This window comes from Triticum dicoccoides, chromosome 6A (assembly GCF_002162155.2).
Source record: "Triticum dicoccoides isolate Atlit2015 ecotype Zavitan chromosome 6A, WEW_v2.0, whole genome shotgun sequence".
Lineage (NCBI taxonomy): Eukaryota > Viridiplantae > Streptophyta > Magnoliopsida > Poales > Poaceae > Triticum > Triticum dicoccoides.
The window spans coordinates 118,150,503-118,165,033 of NC_041390.1; the positions used below are offsets into that span (position 1 = coordinate 118,150,503).

At 42.3% G+C, this 14,531-nt stretch overlaps 1 protein-coding gene and 1 long non-coding RNA gene across 3 annotated transcripts; one reads left to right on the top strand and one right to left on the bottom strand.

Moving 5' to 3' along the window:
• Positions 1-428: 428 nt before the first annotated feature.
• Positions 429-6,454, bottom strand: LOC119315628. Its single transcript, XR_005152777.1, has 12 exons — positions 3,580-6,454; positions 3,221-3,324; positions 3,080-3,138; positions 2,917-3,009; positions 2,734-2,835; positions 1,674-1,758; positions 1,461-1,529; positions 1,184-1,303; positions 956-1,086; positions 812-860; positions 660-726; positions 429-484 (listed from the first exon to the last, which is right to left on the bottom strand). It is a non-coding gene; the product is annotated as an uncharacterized LOC119315628 (long non-coding RNA).
• Positions 6,455-9,321: 2,867 nt separating this feature from the next.
• On the top strand, positions 9,322-11,431 carry LOC119319529. Of its 2 annotated transcripts, none has more exons than XM_037594002.1 (2): positions 9,322-9,814; positions 10,966-11,431. In XM_037594002.1, exons 1-2 carry the CDS (start codon positions 9,438-9,440, stop codon positions 11,030-11,032), a joined length of 444 nt encoding a protein of 147 aa, XP_037449899.1. In that variant the 5' UTR covers positions 9,322-9,437; the 3' UTR covers positions 11,033-11,431. The 2 variants fall into 2 exon arrangements, with proteins under 2 accessions (XP_037449899.1, XP_037449897.1); XM_037594000.1 differs by having other exon boundaries at positions 9,322-9,810.
• The last annotated feature ends 3,100 nt before the right edge of the window (positions 11,432-14,531 follow it).

Consider the following 14,531-nt stretch of genomic DNA (forward strand, 5'->3'; position numbering starts at 1 on the left):
GCTCCCTCCACATTTTCGCATCCGGGCTTGTGACCGGCAAAGGCAGTGTTAGGCCACACTAACCAATCATTCAGCAAAACATACAAGCCCCACACACACACACATAGAGTCAAGCCACACACAATCACACACACAGTCATTGCCAAAATGCAATATTCATAGTCACACACATCACAGTCAAATGCACAATATTCACACAGTCAAACACACAGTCAAACACACAGTCACACATCACAGTCAAATGCAATATTCGCACATAGTCACACACACAGTCAAGCCACACACATAACAGAGTCAAGCCACAAACAGTCAGACAGATACAGAATGGAGCACTTGCACACAAGAAACAGACATAGATAGGGGCACAAACAGAAAGCAAATACACGCAAAACTGAAGTAAACTCAGAAAGCTATAAAGAAATTCCAGAACCTGAATGACTAAACGATTTCTCTTGAGGGGTGAGGGTGATTCAGATCTTCGTTCCTGAAAACAGGAAGCTGGTTAGAGGCTGATTAAGTGATTATCTTCATCACTACCCACAAGTTTGTAGGCCTATGTAAAAGAAATGTTAAATGTGTTCTTATTCTACTTACTAGAGAAAGCAAGGCATGTAACATGAGCACTTATAGAAATTCTGGCTCAGGTAAGCCATTCATACCTAAAAAAAATATGTTTCATGTTGGCAATTGTGGTTGCCTCTCATGAGTTACAAGCCGATGGATAGTCTGAAATGACATGAGCAACTTAAAATGTGAGTTTCCACAATGCAAATGATGTTTCTATATTCTTGAAGCAAGAAAAGTATCTTACCTTACCAGCAGCACCAATAGTCATATTTACAAAAGAAGATTAAGATGACCTGTGATGTAATAAGCATCATATGAGTCAAAAAATACTTGGAAATTAGGTAATTATTCATGTGTGTGTATCAAAGTTATCCAGATAGGAACTTACTGAGTCTCTGTATCTTGCAACTCCAATAATTCACCTGGTTTGTCGTCTTGCTTTAGCTATAGGTGAGAAGAATTGATAACAAATAGAAGTTACACAAATGTAAGTACCCCATTCCTGCAATATTCAGATGTCTGATGCATGGTATGATGTTCAAGAAAGAGTGAGGAAGTGGCAGGGGCTACACGATTCATGTTAGGAATCTGGTAACAAAGAGGACCAAGGTAGTACCTTCTAGGAAGAAATTTTGCTATTTCTACCCATTTATTCCGATGGGCATTATTCAGTGCATGTTCCTCCTCAGTAGTCCAAGCATCTCTCTGTATGTCTGGATTCAGATGATTATGCCACCTAAGGTGTTATGTATGAATCCGAAATCAGCTTCATAACCAATCGGCTCTTTATGTAACCAGTGTGTTTCTGAATTAGCAAACATTCGCCTGTTTGTCTTGCACAAAGGGGAAAATGCATTTAAGTAAACCATGAAAATAAAACAATCAAAAGATACCTCTCTTGACATTGCTTGCGTATACGTCCAGGTAGTGACCTTGCAATGAGACCAATTTGTTGCTCCATACTGCATTTTGAGCACAAATATCAGGTGCCAATGGGTAGTTATGGATACAACACATCTAAAAACAAAAGTACCTAGAAGTAGCAAATTTTGGCTAAATAAACGTTTTGACATCAGCGTCGCAAAATGTAAAGAACGTAAATATACCTGCGTTGTATGCAAACCCAACCATCAGTGTCCTTAGCAACACAATAAAGAGCCAATGTGACATGTCCAGATCCAATGTCTGTACCTTAAATAATTAGAAAAGCATTATTCCAGTGACTGGACAGCAGTAATACAAAAAAGAATATGATATCCACATAAGACATAATCAAAAAAAGTTCAGAAAAAAGAATAGTGCTAGGTCTGTTCACATTCAACAAACAGCAAAGCAATCAATCGTGAAATATAAAACACAAGTTATACAACCAAACATTCAGCAAAGCATCCAGGCCACACCATCAAACAAATGCAATTTTCACACACAGTCACACACACACAGAGTCAAGCCAGAAACATATTCACCATCAAGCCACAAACAGTCACACACATAGTCAAGCCACACATATTCACCATCAAACCACACATAGTTACACACATAGTCCAGCCACACACAGAGAGAGTCTAGCCACACACACAATCAAGCCACAAACACAGAGTCAAGCCACACACATATTCACCATCAAGTCACACAGAGTCACAGACACAGAATGGAGCGCTTGCACAAAAGAAACGGACATAGGTAGCAGCACAAAGAGAAGCCTAATACATGCAAGACCGAAGTAAACTCAGAAAGCTATAAAGAAATTCTAGAACTTGAATGAGTAAACTGATTTCAAGTTGGCAACAGTGGCTGCCTCTCATCAGTTACAATATTGTGCATATTACAACAGCACTAAGAGCTTGCTCAAGAGCATTTTCATCAATCTATCTGAGAAAATACAGAAACAATGTTCCACCAAGATCTTTGAGAATAAAATATTGAGGCCATATCAGTTCCAAACACGACTTGCTAATAACCACTTCAGTACTTAAACATGAGTATCAAGTAGGGTAATTTATTACATACAGTAAGAAAAACATTGAAATATTTGAAGGGTGCAAAATAGAAATTAGGCACCACTACTCCGGCAAGGCAATAAAGAACCATACAAGAAAGAATATTAAAAATGAGTAAATTGCAAAAGAGAGAAACAAATCTACAACTGAATGGAGTAAGCCTTACTCATCCCCAATTTGGCGTTGCTCAATTTGAGAGATACCATAGTATCGAAGTGCAGCTTCCAAGAGTTTACGCTTTAGATCTAAAATTCTCGCATAGCAATACCTACAAGAGATATAAGGGAACTAAATTTTTGTCCTTAGTTGTAGACAGATAGATTATTAAACTATTCCTGAACCAACAAACCTTGTATTGCAAGTTCAGAACTTCCTGGTTGCTGTTTGTGACCAAAAATGAGGCTTTGTTGATAAAAGCTTCAACATTCACTGCATCATCAACCTACAAAATGAAGAACTACATTAGTCCAGCTGAAAATGCAATGATGACAAAGGCTAGAAACAGGACTAACCTCCAAATAGAGGCGTGCAATCTGGACGCACTTGGATAATTTGTTTGTCATCAAGCATCCTGGTTTTTAAGAAGATGGTCAGATTTCCTAGACTTAGAATATCCAATGACATGTAAAGAGAGACAAAAGCTTTGCTTCTACCTGATTCCTGAGTCCAAGTCAATGGCACTAAGCATTTGTGCTGCTCTCGACCATTGTTGTTCAAATTCATATAGTTCTACAAGCTTCTCCCTAATCACTACAACCTGCAGATAGCCAGCAAGGTTATACTATTCTCAGGTTATGCGCATCAAAACAGTAAATACACCATTTTAAAATAACAGGACGCATGTTTTTCTTCTTCTTAGCATCATGTGCAAAAGCAAGTGGGTAAATAGCTTAGCCACAAGTTCTGCAATTTGTTCATTTATTACGAACAAATTGTTCCAGGAGATCCATTTGGCAAACACAAGTTAAGCATGATGTGGCAGAACATCAACTACACATAAAATCAAGTGTACCTGATTACCTAGGCTGTGCGGTGGCCCAGACAAACCGTTCAGTGTCCTTAGCAACACAATAAAGAACAAATGTGAAATGTCCAGATCCACATGTCTGTACCTTAATAAATACTTATAAAAGCATTAGACTATGATATCCACATAACAGAAATATCACAAAGAAGTTCAGAAAAAAAGAATAGTCAGTTGTCTGCACTAAACAAGTACTGGTCTGTTACCTACGATCAGGAACTACCAATACCAAGTTAGCACAAATGATTATTCGTCAAGACAATCACTCCTGCCATATAAACATGTAACTCAAGGAAAATTTGTAAGAGATGTGGTTAATTACTTAAATAAAACACACCATACCAAGTATACTAACACATAAGTGATATCAATAATTCCACTTTCCACATCAGATAGTATAAAACACACCATAGCTAGTCTAAAAAGCACCATGGCCTACACAGTTTGCACCCCTAAACGCATCCCCATATATGGAAAGATAGACATTGGGAACATAAGCAAAGCATGACAAGAAGAACCCGATTGGAAAGAACACTAAATAAGCAACCATCAGAACAACCATAATGTATCATCCCATCTCTGCTTATAAGATGGGTGATTCAAGAACATAAGAACAACCATAATGAACAACCATAACGACTAGTGCGCCAAACCAGAGTATCACAAGGGCGCATGCGTTTGAGGTATGGAAATTGCCGACGAACAACGCAGTGACGGAACCGAGGAACTGATCTGAGCGAACACAATAATCTGACCTTGCCTTGGCCTCTCCCCGTCTCCGTAATCTAAATTCAAAATTAGATGGGCGAACACAAAACACAGGGATACGATACGTAATCGTTCATTGCTCCGCCACGAATACGAAACACAGGATTGTGAGTGCCTCTCAGATAACTCAAGCGCACGCAGAAGTTAATGATCCAACAAACTCAGAATCAATATTAACTACTTAATGATCCAGCAAGCATTACAACAGAGTTTTACGGAATAGGGTGTCAGAAGCTCAATGATCAATGATTGCACTATAAGTTAATTGTCACAAAGTCTAGGCAAAGTAAGAAAAGCATTTTCCATTGACTGGACATTAGTAATACAAAGAAAGAATATGATATCCCCATAAGACATAACAAAACACGCATATCACTAAAAACTTAAGAAAAAAGAAGTCAACTGTCTACACTAAACAAATACTAAGTCATTAATCACAATACCGAGTTGATGCCATACAATTTAACATGACAAACAATATTTTTTCATGCACACTAACTAGGGATTAACAAATGTCAGAGCATAAGAGTTGGGCTACTCTATTGGATCACCATCATCACAAGAAAACAAGAAGCACATGTCCACGTTATAGGTTCGTTGAAATTCTTGTCCAAAGGAAAGGGACATGACAGAAGTTAGCAGCATTGGTAAAAAAACATGTGATGAACGTGCTTTCATGGATAAATAAATTCAGGAGTTATGCTCACGACAGATATGCCCAGGTGTGCAATGACAAAATACCGGAGTTATGCTATGCAATCTAGAATGTAGTCTAAGGGGAACTAACTAGCAGCAGCTCACCTAGAACTTGTATGAGTACTTCAAAGGAAATAGCAACATCGGGAAGAAAAGAAGGAACATTGTCCAACAGTAGCAGGAGCAAGTGTTCAATTAGTCAAGCAGCAGGCCACATGGTTTGCACTCTTGTAAAACTTTTCTTCTCGGGACACACAAGCAAAGCATGATAAAAGAAACAAACTGGACAGAACATAAACAGTATACACCATCAGATCAAGCATAAGGAATCACCCCATCTCTGAATCTAGGACGAGAGCACACACACGCCTAGCCGGTACAACAAGAACTCAAGAATTAACAGACCCTGGAACTCAAGAATTGACAGAGGGCCAACAAGAACTGACAGAGGGCCAACAAGAACTGGCAGAGGGCCAAGAAGTGACAGAGTATCACAGGAGAGCATACGTTTGAGTTCTGAAAATCACCAGGAACAACGTAGGTGACGGGACGGAAGAACCGGTCTGAACTAGCACGATAAACGAACCCCGTCTCCGGCCGTAATCCAATTTCGAAACCAGATCCATTCTGTTTGTTCCTGCAACCGACGAATTGCTAGTTCGGATAACAGAAGAAGCGCACACAGACATAATTGAGGCGAGACGGGCCAAGAACACGCGAGCGCATTGGGACAACCGCGAGGACGAGCAAAATCGAGCTAGGCGCGACCCTACACGGATGACGGCGAGGACGAGTGAAATCAAACCAGAAGCGGCCTACACGGACGACGGCGACGAGGACGAGCAAAATCGAATCAGACGCGACCCCAAACGGACGACGGCGAGGACGAGCAAAATCGAACGAGACACGACTCTAAACGGACGACGGCGAGGATGAGCAGAATCGAAACGGACGCGACCCTACACGGACGACGGCGGCGAGGAGGAGCCAAATGGAACCGGATGCGACCCCAAACGGACGACGGCGAGGACGAGCAAGATCAAACCAGGCGCAATTCCGAACGGGCGAATCAAGCACGAGCGAAAACCAAATCAGGCGTGGTTCTAAGCCTAAACGGGCGACAAATCGAGGAGGAGCGAATCCAAACCAGACGCGAGGAGGTGGAGGCGATAGGCACGTCCCGGGGCCCCGGACGAAGAGAGGAGGAGGAGCAGACCGGCCATGACCGGAGCGCGGGGAGGAAGGAAAGGGCGCGCCTGGCCGCGGGCGCGCCGCCGGGGTAGAGGTCGTGCCGCCGGCTGGGTCCTTGCCGGAGACGGCCTCGGCGGGCGGCGGAAACCGGAGGGAAGTGGAGCTGGTGGTGGTGGGTTGGGGCTGGATCCGGACCGGACCGGGTGGGCAGGAGGGGTCGATCGGCAACGCAACGCGGAGATATTACCGTTGGGAGCCTCAGATTGGGATCAGGTGCTCGAGGCAGACCGAGAAATTTCTAGCTAGGGCGGTCGAGGCAGAGGCGGTTGCATCCGGGCACACGGGCTATCCTGCCGGCGCACATGAGCAGACCGGCGGCCCATTTGGTCATGTTAGATTGTGCATCGTGTCTTATATCTTGGAAAAAAATATGTTGACGCAAAAAGACATGCATCCGCAATGTTTTCAATTTCATTAGCATCAACTTAAGATCGAGCTTGCTTCAAACAAAAAAACTTAAGGTCCAACTAATTGCCCCGTTAGAATAGCGAGGATATGTGTCCGAATTGACTACGTTCGAGGCGACTTCCGGTGATAGTCTGACGACCGACGACGTGGTGCCGGCTCTTCCCTCCCCGTTGATTCCCTCCCTCTTGCAATTTGATCCTTTGTTTGTCTCTCAGCTCCAACACTACTCTCCCTCCTCTGTTCCGATCCCTCCTCTCATAATTGGCTTCTCGTCCTCTAGTGTTGTTTCCACTGGCTGAGGCAGGATTTCTCAAGTCCTAGTATTGAGGGGAGGCATCGTAGAAAAAAACTTCTAGTACTTTTGTGTATATACAAGCAAACTCATCATGTTGGGAGGCTCCTGGCCCATGCTAGCCACCCCCATGCCTCTATCACTGGTTGTTTCTCCCTATCAATCCTCTTCTCTCTTGATTGTTCTCTCAATCCCTGGCCTCGCTCTATATCCCAAGAAGAACCACATTTGGTGCATGTGTGTTGACTACCTAGTGGTTAGGGCGCACCCTTGATGCGCCTCTTGAGGGTGTTCCTGTGCGGTGCCAGGTAGGGGTCGCCCTTTTCATTTGATTTTTTGCATAATGGAAAGTATATATACATGCCAACTATTGCTAAAAACGAACTGAACTATGAATTATAATCACAGGGAAAGCGGAGCAATCTAATAGTAGTGACTCTAACCATTAAAACCGCGTCACGGTTCAGCTGGAGTTGCGCCTACTCCACATCCGCTGCCATGTAGCTCGTAGGGTCCTTCACTTCACATGACGTCTTGCTCGCACGCCTCTGTGTGTGTGCGCACCTCAGCCACCTCGTTGAGCTAAACGCAGGTCTTGGCAAGGAGGACAACAGGCTTAGCCTTGTGTCGACCGCCTCCATGGACAATGCGTCGCTGCTCGCTGCTTTCCATCCCTAAACGTATTTAGACAATGCAATGGTGTCGGCACGACGTCACTGTTCTTGATGGCGACCCTCCTTCTATCCGCCGCTTCTTGCTGAGCTTATCATAGAATGAGGTGTAGTTGTGTTAGCATGTTGAGATCAATGTCAGAAAATTCATGTCCGTAGCTCACAATAGCATACACCTGAAAGTGAATAAATAGGGCCTTGAACATAGAATGTTGTCTATGTTTCTTTATGAAAAAATAATACAGGTACATATTGATTTCCGTTCATCTGTCATTTACTTTGTAAGTATAGCACATAAAAAATATGATGCTTTGCAAAGCACCAATCATTCAGCAAATAGGCCATTATTAATGACATCACAAACTACATATCGGTTGCAATAGAGCAGAGTTTTTGATACATACTTCATCGAGCTGGCTTGTAGCCCTTGTCTTGAAGCTTACAATGCGGCTGATTGAAACAAATTTGAGGATTTTAGTAGTATTACCAAAATTCATGAACTAAGTCCTAAAGCGCATCTAAACTTGATGGATGAACTAACATTTTTCTATTGATTCAACTAATGTCCAGATAGGATACCTTGAACCAATTTTTTTAATTTGTTCTATTAAATGTTCTTCCTTCAGTAATTTCTTGCAATATTTCCTACTCTATGGAAGACTAACTATGGTGAAACACCTTTTTGGTTAATTTATTCTGAATATTATATAATACTCCCTATTCCATAATGTAGTGTGTATCGATTTTTTGGAAAGTCAAAGTTTGCAAACTTTGACCAAGTTTATAGAGAAAATTATTTATATGTATAATACCAAATATATAACATATGAAACTAAATCTTATGATGAACCTAATGATATATGTTTGACATTCTATATGTAATTGTTTTTTTTTACAAACTTGGTCAAAATTTGTGAGGTCTGACTTTTTAGAACATCTATATGCATTACATTATGGAACGAAGGAAATAGTAAAAACTCAAGCTCCTCTGATACCTCACTTGCTTGTAGGAAACAACCATGTCAATTATTGAGGATTATTCATTCTTTACCTTGAGCATGTTAAAGAGAGGGGTGCACTCTAATCTTGTTTACACACAACAGAGTGGCTAGCTGGGTTCCTAATCTAAGCTTGGTTATGCATGTTGGGCTTCTAGAAACTGACCACTATCCAAGGTTTCAGGACGGTGAAACCACAAAAAAAGGATTCAACTACTTGCCTGAATCAAATAAAATAGTGAACTGATATCTAAGCCACATAGCAAAAATCTACTTCGACAATACAACTAAACACAAACCATACCTCCAACCACTACTAGGGAAAACCTTATACACGAAAGTTTATCAGTAGCGTGGTCTAAAAAAAACGCTACTGCTAATTAGTAGTAGCAAGGGGTATAAAACTCGCGCTACTACTAAGTTGATAGTAATAGCGAGGGTTATAAACCGTGCTACTACTAAGTGGTCTCCACCATGCCCCCCAGACAGGCCATAGTAGTAGCGAGGGAGATAAAACCCGCGCTACTACTAAGTAGCTATAGCGCAAGTAAGACCCCCACACTACTACTAAGCATGTCCACTACTGCACCATCCACCCCGGCCCAATCCACTCCCACCCCACCACTCTCTCTCTCATCCCTAAAAAAACTCTCTCACGAACTCACCTGCTCCTCTCCCCACGATCTCCTCGCCGCCGCCACCACCCACGCCGGCCGCGCGCAACACTCCCCCAAGCTCCCACCTTCCTCCGCTCTGATCCCCATGGAAGCCACCGCCGCCGCCTCCATCATGCGGACCCTCGCCTCCTCGCCGCTCCCCCGCGGCTCTCGCTGTAGCCGCGTGCACGTGGCCGTGGCGCCGGAGTGGCGGAGGAGGAGTAGGGAGGTGCTCGCCGCGGCGGCCTCGACGGGCAACTACGTGGTGCCACCTTCCTCCAAGATCGGCCGCCTCGTGCTGCGGCTGCTGGCAGTGGCGCAGCGAGTCTCCCACCTCACCACCACCGCTGCTTGCTGTTCGTCCCTCCTTCCGTCCATGGCGGCGGTGACCTCCGGCGTCAGCAGGCTCAGCGCGGCGGCGGGCAACAACGACGGCGACGTCGGCCTCCAAGACCCCATCCCGGCCTCTGTTGGAATATGTAGGTACCCACTCCTTCCCCTTCCCCTTCACTTGCTGCCCGCTCTCTTCAAATCTGTTTCTGCATCCTCTGTTAGAACTTGTTTGCTCTCTGTTTGTTGGAGATGTGCTAGTCTGTATGAATATAAAATTGGTACGTAGCTCAAAATGAAACTTGCAAATGGTTCAATACATTTACATCAGCACCGGGATGGCATGGTTGAACGCAAAAAGCAAATGCCATGACTGATGAAACTGAAAAATTAAACACTTTTTTCCTCGTCATGGGTGAAAACCATGTGACTGCTTGCACGATGCATCAAACGTAGTATCTGAAACAAGATTATCCTCCTGCCTGCCTGCATGCCTGCAAGTGGACGTTTTGTAATGGCACTGCATGCCATCTCAGACGGTTGGCGCTGGCGGCGAGGTTAAATATTCTTCTTGTAATTGGCCCGAGAGCAGATCTGGGGCTGTACACGACCATTGTATACTGTAAACATCCGGCTAAAATGTATTTCAGTACATTTTAGAGTGGAAGAGAAGATAATTGGGGCGTAAGATTCAATAGAAAATATGCTGAATCCAAGTGCATGGAACATTGATGTTACTCCTAAGAGGAAACAAATGATGCAATGGATTCACTGCACAACTTGTGAATAAGTGCCACCAACTGGGTGCTGATGCTGATGGCAAGGCATTGGTAACAAGCTTGTAAATGTCAAGGCCGTGAACCCCGTGTTATGACTGACGAAAATGAAAAATGAATCACTCCCCCCCTTGTATTGGGTCACTACTCACATGATGCACCGGACGTGCCTACAAGTCGGCGTTTTGTAATGCCAGTGCACGCTGTCTCAAATGCCTGCAAGTGGGCATTTTTAAAGCCTGCATTGTTTTTAAACCCTGCACTACTTCACTCTGTTAACTTGTTTTGACCAAGCGGCCTCGACATCTTTATCCGTCTGCCAGCGCAACTTCACATTGAGATTCCGTGTAGCCGTCGCATAGGTTCAGATAAATATGTGGACAGCACAAGAGTGCTTTGCTAGTACCTTAGGCCATCTACTTATCGAGAGGTTCATGTGACAACTGAAATGGCTCCCTATGTATGATCGTAACCTCACGCATTCTCCTCTCCTGATTACTGATGGATTTCCATTCCTCTGTCTGTCAGGTACCATGCCAACCGGATGCTCAGCTTCTACGCCCCCGGTGAGCCTCCCACATTTGCTGAATTCTAAAACTGCTCAAATATGGTTTGTGATCCGAATGGGCCGATTGATTTGATGTTAACTTGTTTGCTTCACTCTGTTTATTTATGGCTACTACTTGTTCTGAGTCGGGCATCTACACTTGGTGTGACTGATGTGTACATGATCCCAAGTGTGCTGTAGTTTAGCATGGATTGGTGATCTCGTATTGGCGAGTTCAAGGGCACATAGGCAGTGTGCTTGTATATCTAATCTAAGCAGTTGATTTCACCTGTAGTGCTTCTAGTTGAAATGTGATGATCCACGTGCTAACTGTTTGCTCTTTATGGTATTCTTGGATTTTGCCCTGTTTCCGGTTAAGATAATATGTTAAATGCAGAATTATCGATCCTCCTTAGTGGATGCCCATGGTTTGATCATGTGTCGGTTCCTATCAATGCAAATGTTGAGCTACGTTCCATTTTTACTATTCTGTGTGATAGTTCTTGCACTTTACTACATTCCCTCTTAAGGCGGGCCACCTTTTACACTAATAATGAGTGTGTTGCGCATTAATCTAGAAAATAGTGTTGTATGGCCTGGTTGAGCTCAAGGTTAACGGAGACGACAATTGTGAGGTCTACCTATCGGATTCAGTTTTTTGTTTACTTTTTGAGAATAGTATATTTAGTATCATTAGTACAGACCTGCTCTACAAGTACTCCCTCCGTTTTTATTTAGTTCGCATATTAGCTTTGATCAAAGTCAAGCTTTACAAACTTTGACCAAGTTTATATACAAAAATATTAAGATATACAATAACAAATTAACAACATTAGATTTATTATTAAATGTACTTTCACATCGTATAGATTTATTATGATAAATGTCTATATTGTTTTCAATAAACTTGGTCAAACTTTACGAAGTTTGACTTCAGTCAACTCTAATATGCAGAGTAAATAAAAACGGAGGGAGTACTTATCTCTTTTTGGATCATCCTTTTAAGTAGTTTCGGGCATTGCCTGATCAATTTTACCGAACTCCTGAACACCATAGATTTGTGCGGCAACAGGTGGTCAATCAGGTTAGTATTGTTAATTCAGGCATTCCATCCCCTCTCATAGTAAATTCAGTGTTATTTTAACACTGACCCCCTTGCATAAACACCGGTGTAGCACAACGATATGTACAAGAAGCAGAGCGCATCAGTTCATGCTCGAGCCCTTAAGAAGGTAGCAATGTTTGGGTTTTCCTCAAGGATGTCGGACATTATTTACAGTATGTTAAATGCAGACAATGTTGTTGATTTATGAGAATTATTTATTTACCTAGTGGATCCCCAATTGTATATCTGTCCCTATCAATGCAAATGCCGAGCAATGTTCCACTTTTATTGCTCTACATTATATTTTCACTGCCTGAAGGGGTTAGTATGCTCCTTGTCTTTTTCATGGATTGCCTTTTTCATTGACATGCATCACACTATTTTTCTGTGTCATTCTTCTGAAGAATCTGAAGTTTCTGAATCTCTGTTGGTAATGCTGTAGGGTTCTGGTGGCGACGGTCGTTGATATCTCCTACACAACCTTCTTCTTGTAGACGTTGTTGAGCCTCCAAGTGCAGAAGTTTGTAGGACAGTAGTAATTTTCTCTCAAGTGGATGACCTAAGGTTTATCAATTCGTGGGAGGCGTAGGATGAAGATGGTCTCTCTCAAATAACCTTGCAACCAAATAACAAAGAGTCTCTTGTGTCCTCAACACACCCAATACAATAGTAAATTATATATATGCACTAGTTCGGTGAAGAGATGGTGATATAAGTGCAATATGGATGGTAGATATAGGTTTTTATAATCTGAAAATATAAAAACAACAAGGTAATTAATGATAAAAATGAGCGAAAATGGTATTGCAATGCGTTGAAACAAGGCCTAGGGTTCATACTTTTACTAGTGCAATTTCTCTCAACAATAATAACATAATTAGATCATACAACAATCCCTCAACATGCAACAAAGAGTCACTCCAAAGTCACTAATAGCGGAGAATAAATGAAGAGATTATTCTAGGGTACGAAACCACCTCAAAGTTATTCTTTTCGATCAATTCGTTGGGCTATTCCTATAAGTGTCACAAACAGCCCTAGAGTTCGTAGTAAAATAACACCTTAAGACATAAATCAACCAAAATCTTAATGTCACCTAGATACTCCAATGACATCTCAAGTATCCGTGGGTTTGATTATATGACATGCATCACACAATCTCAGATTCATCTATTCAAACCAATACAAAGAACTTCAAAGAGTGCCCCAAAGTTTCTATCAGAGAGTCAAGACAAAAACGTGTGCTAACAGCTATGCATAAGTTCACAAGGTCACAGAACTCGCAAGTTGATCACCAAAACATACATCAAGTGGATCACGTGAATATCCCATTGTCACCACAGATAAGCACATGCAAGACATACATCAAGTGTTCTTAAATTCTTAAAGACTCGATCCGATAAGATAACTTCGAAGGGAAAACTCAATTCATCAGAAGGAGATAGAGGGGGAGAAACATCATAAGATCCAACTATAATAGCAAAGCTCGCGGTACATCAAGATCGTGCCATATCAAGAACACGAGAGAGAGATCAAACACATAGCTACTGGTACATACCCTCAGCTCTGAGGGTGAATTACTCCCTCCTTGTCATGGAGAGCGCTGGGATGATGAATATGGCCACCGGTCATGGATCCCCCCTCCAGCAGGGTGCCGGAACAGGGCCCCGATTGGTTTTTGGTGGCTACAGAGGCTTGCGGCGGCGGAACTCCCGATCTAGGTTTCTCTTCGGGGGGTTCTGTATTTATACGAATTTTTAGTGTTGGTCTCACGTCAGGGGGGGTCTCCGAGTCATCCATGAGATAGGGGGCGAGCCAGCGGGGTAGGGTGCGCCCTCCACCCTCGTGGATGGCTTGGTACTCTTCTAGCCCAACTCTTTCACTTCGGGGGCTTCTTTTGGTCCATAAAAAATTATCAAAAAAGACATTTCAATTGGACTCCGTTTGGCATTCCTTTTCTGTAAAACTCAAAAACAAGAAAAAAACAGAAACTGGCACTGGGCTCTAGGTTAATAGGTTAACAAAAACCCAAAAATCATATAAAATAGCGTATAAATGCATATAAAACATCCAAGATTGATAATATAATAGCATGGAACAATAAAAAATTATAGATACGTTGGAGACGTATCAAGCATCCCCAAGCTGAATTCCTGCTCGTCCTCGAGTAGGTAAATGCTAAAAACATTTTTTTTTGATGTGGAATGCTATCTAACATATTTATAAATGTAATCTTCTCTATTGTGGCAAGAATATTTAGATCCATAAGATTCAAAACAAAAGTTTAATATTGACATAAAAACAATAATACTTCAAGCATACTAACAAAATAATTATGTCTTCTCAAAATAACATGGCCAAAGAAAGTTTATCCCTACAAAATCATATAGTTTGGCTATGCTCCATCTTCATCACACAAAATATTCAAATTATGCACAACCC

Bases quoted from the DNA above. Each gene is read 5' to 3' on its own strand.
- LOC119319529 (XM_037594000.1), top strand. From the start codon at position 9,438: ATGGAAGCCACCGCCGCCGCCTCCATCATGCGGACCCTCGCCTCCTCG. The intron at 9,811-10,965 runs GTAGGTACCCAC...TCTGTCTGTCAG, and splicing joins CCCGGCCTCTGTTGGAATAT to GTACCATGCCAACCGGATGC.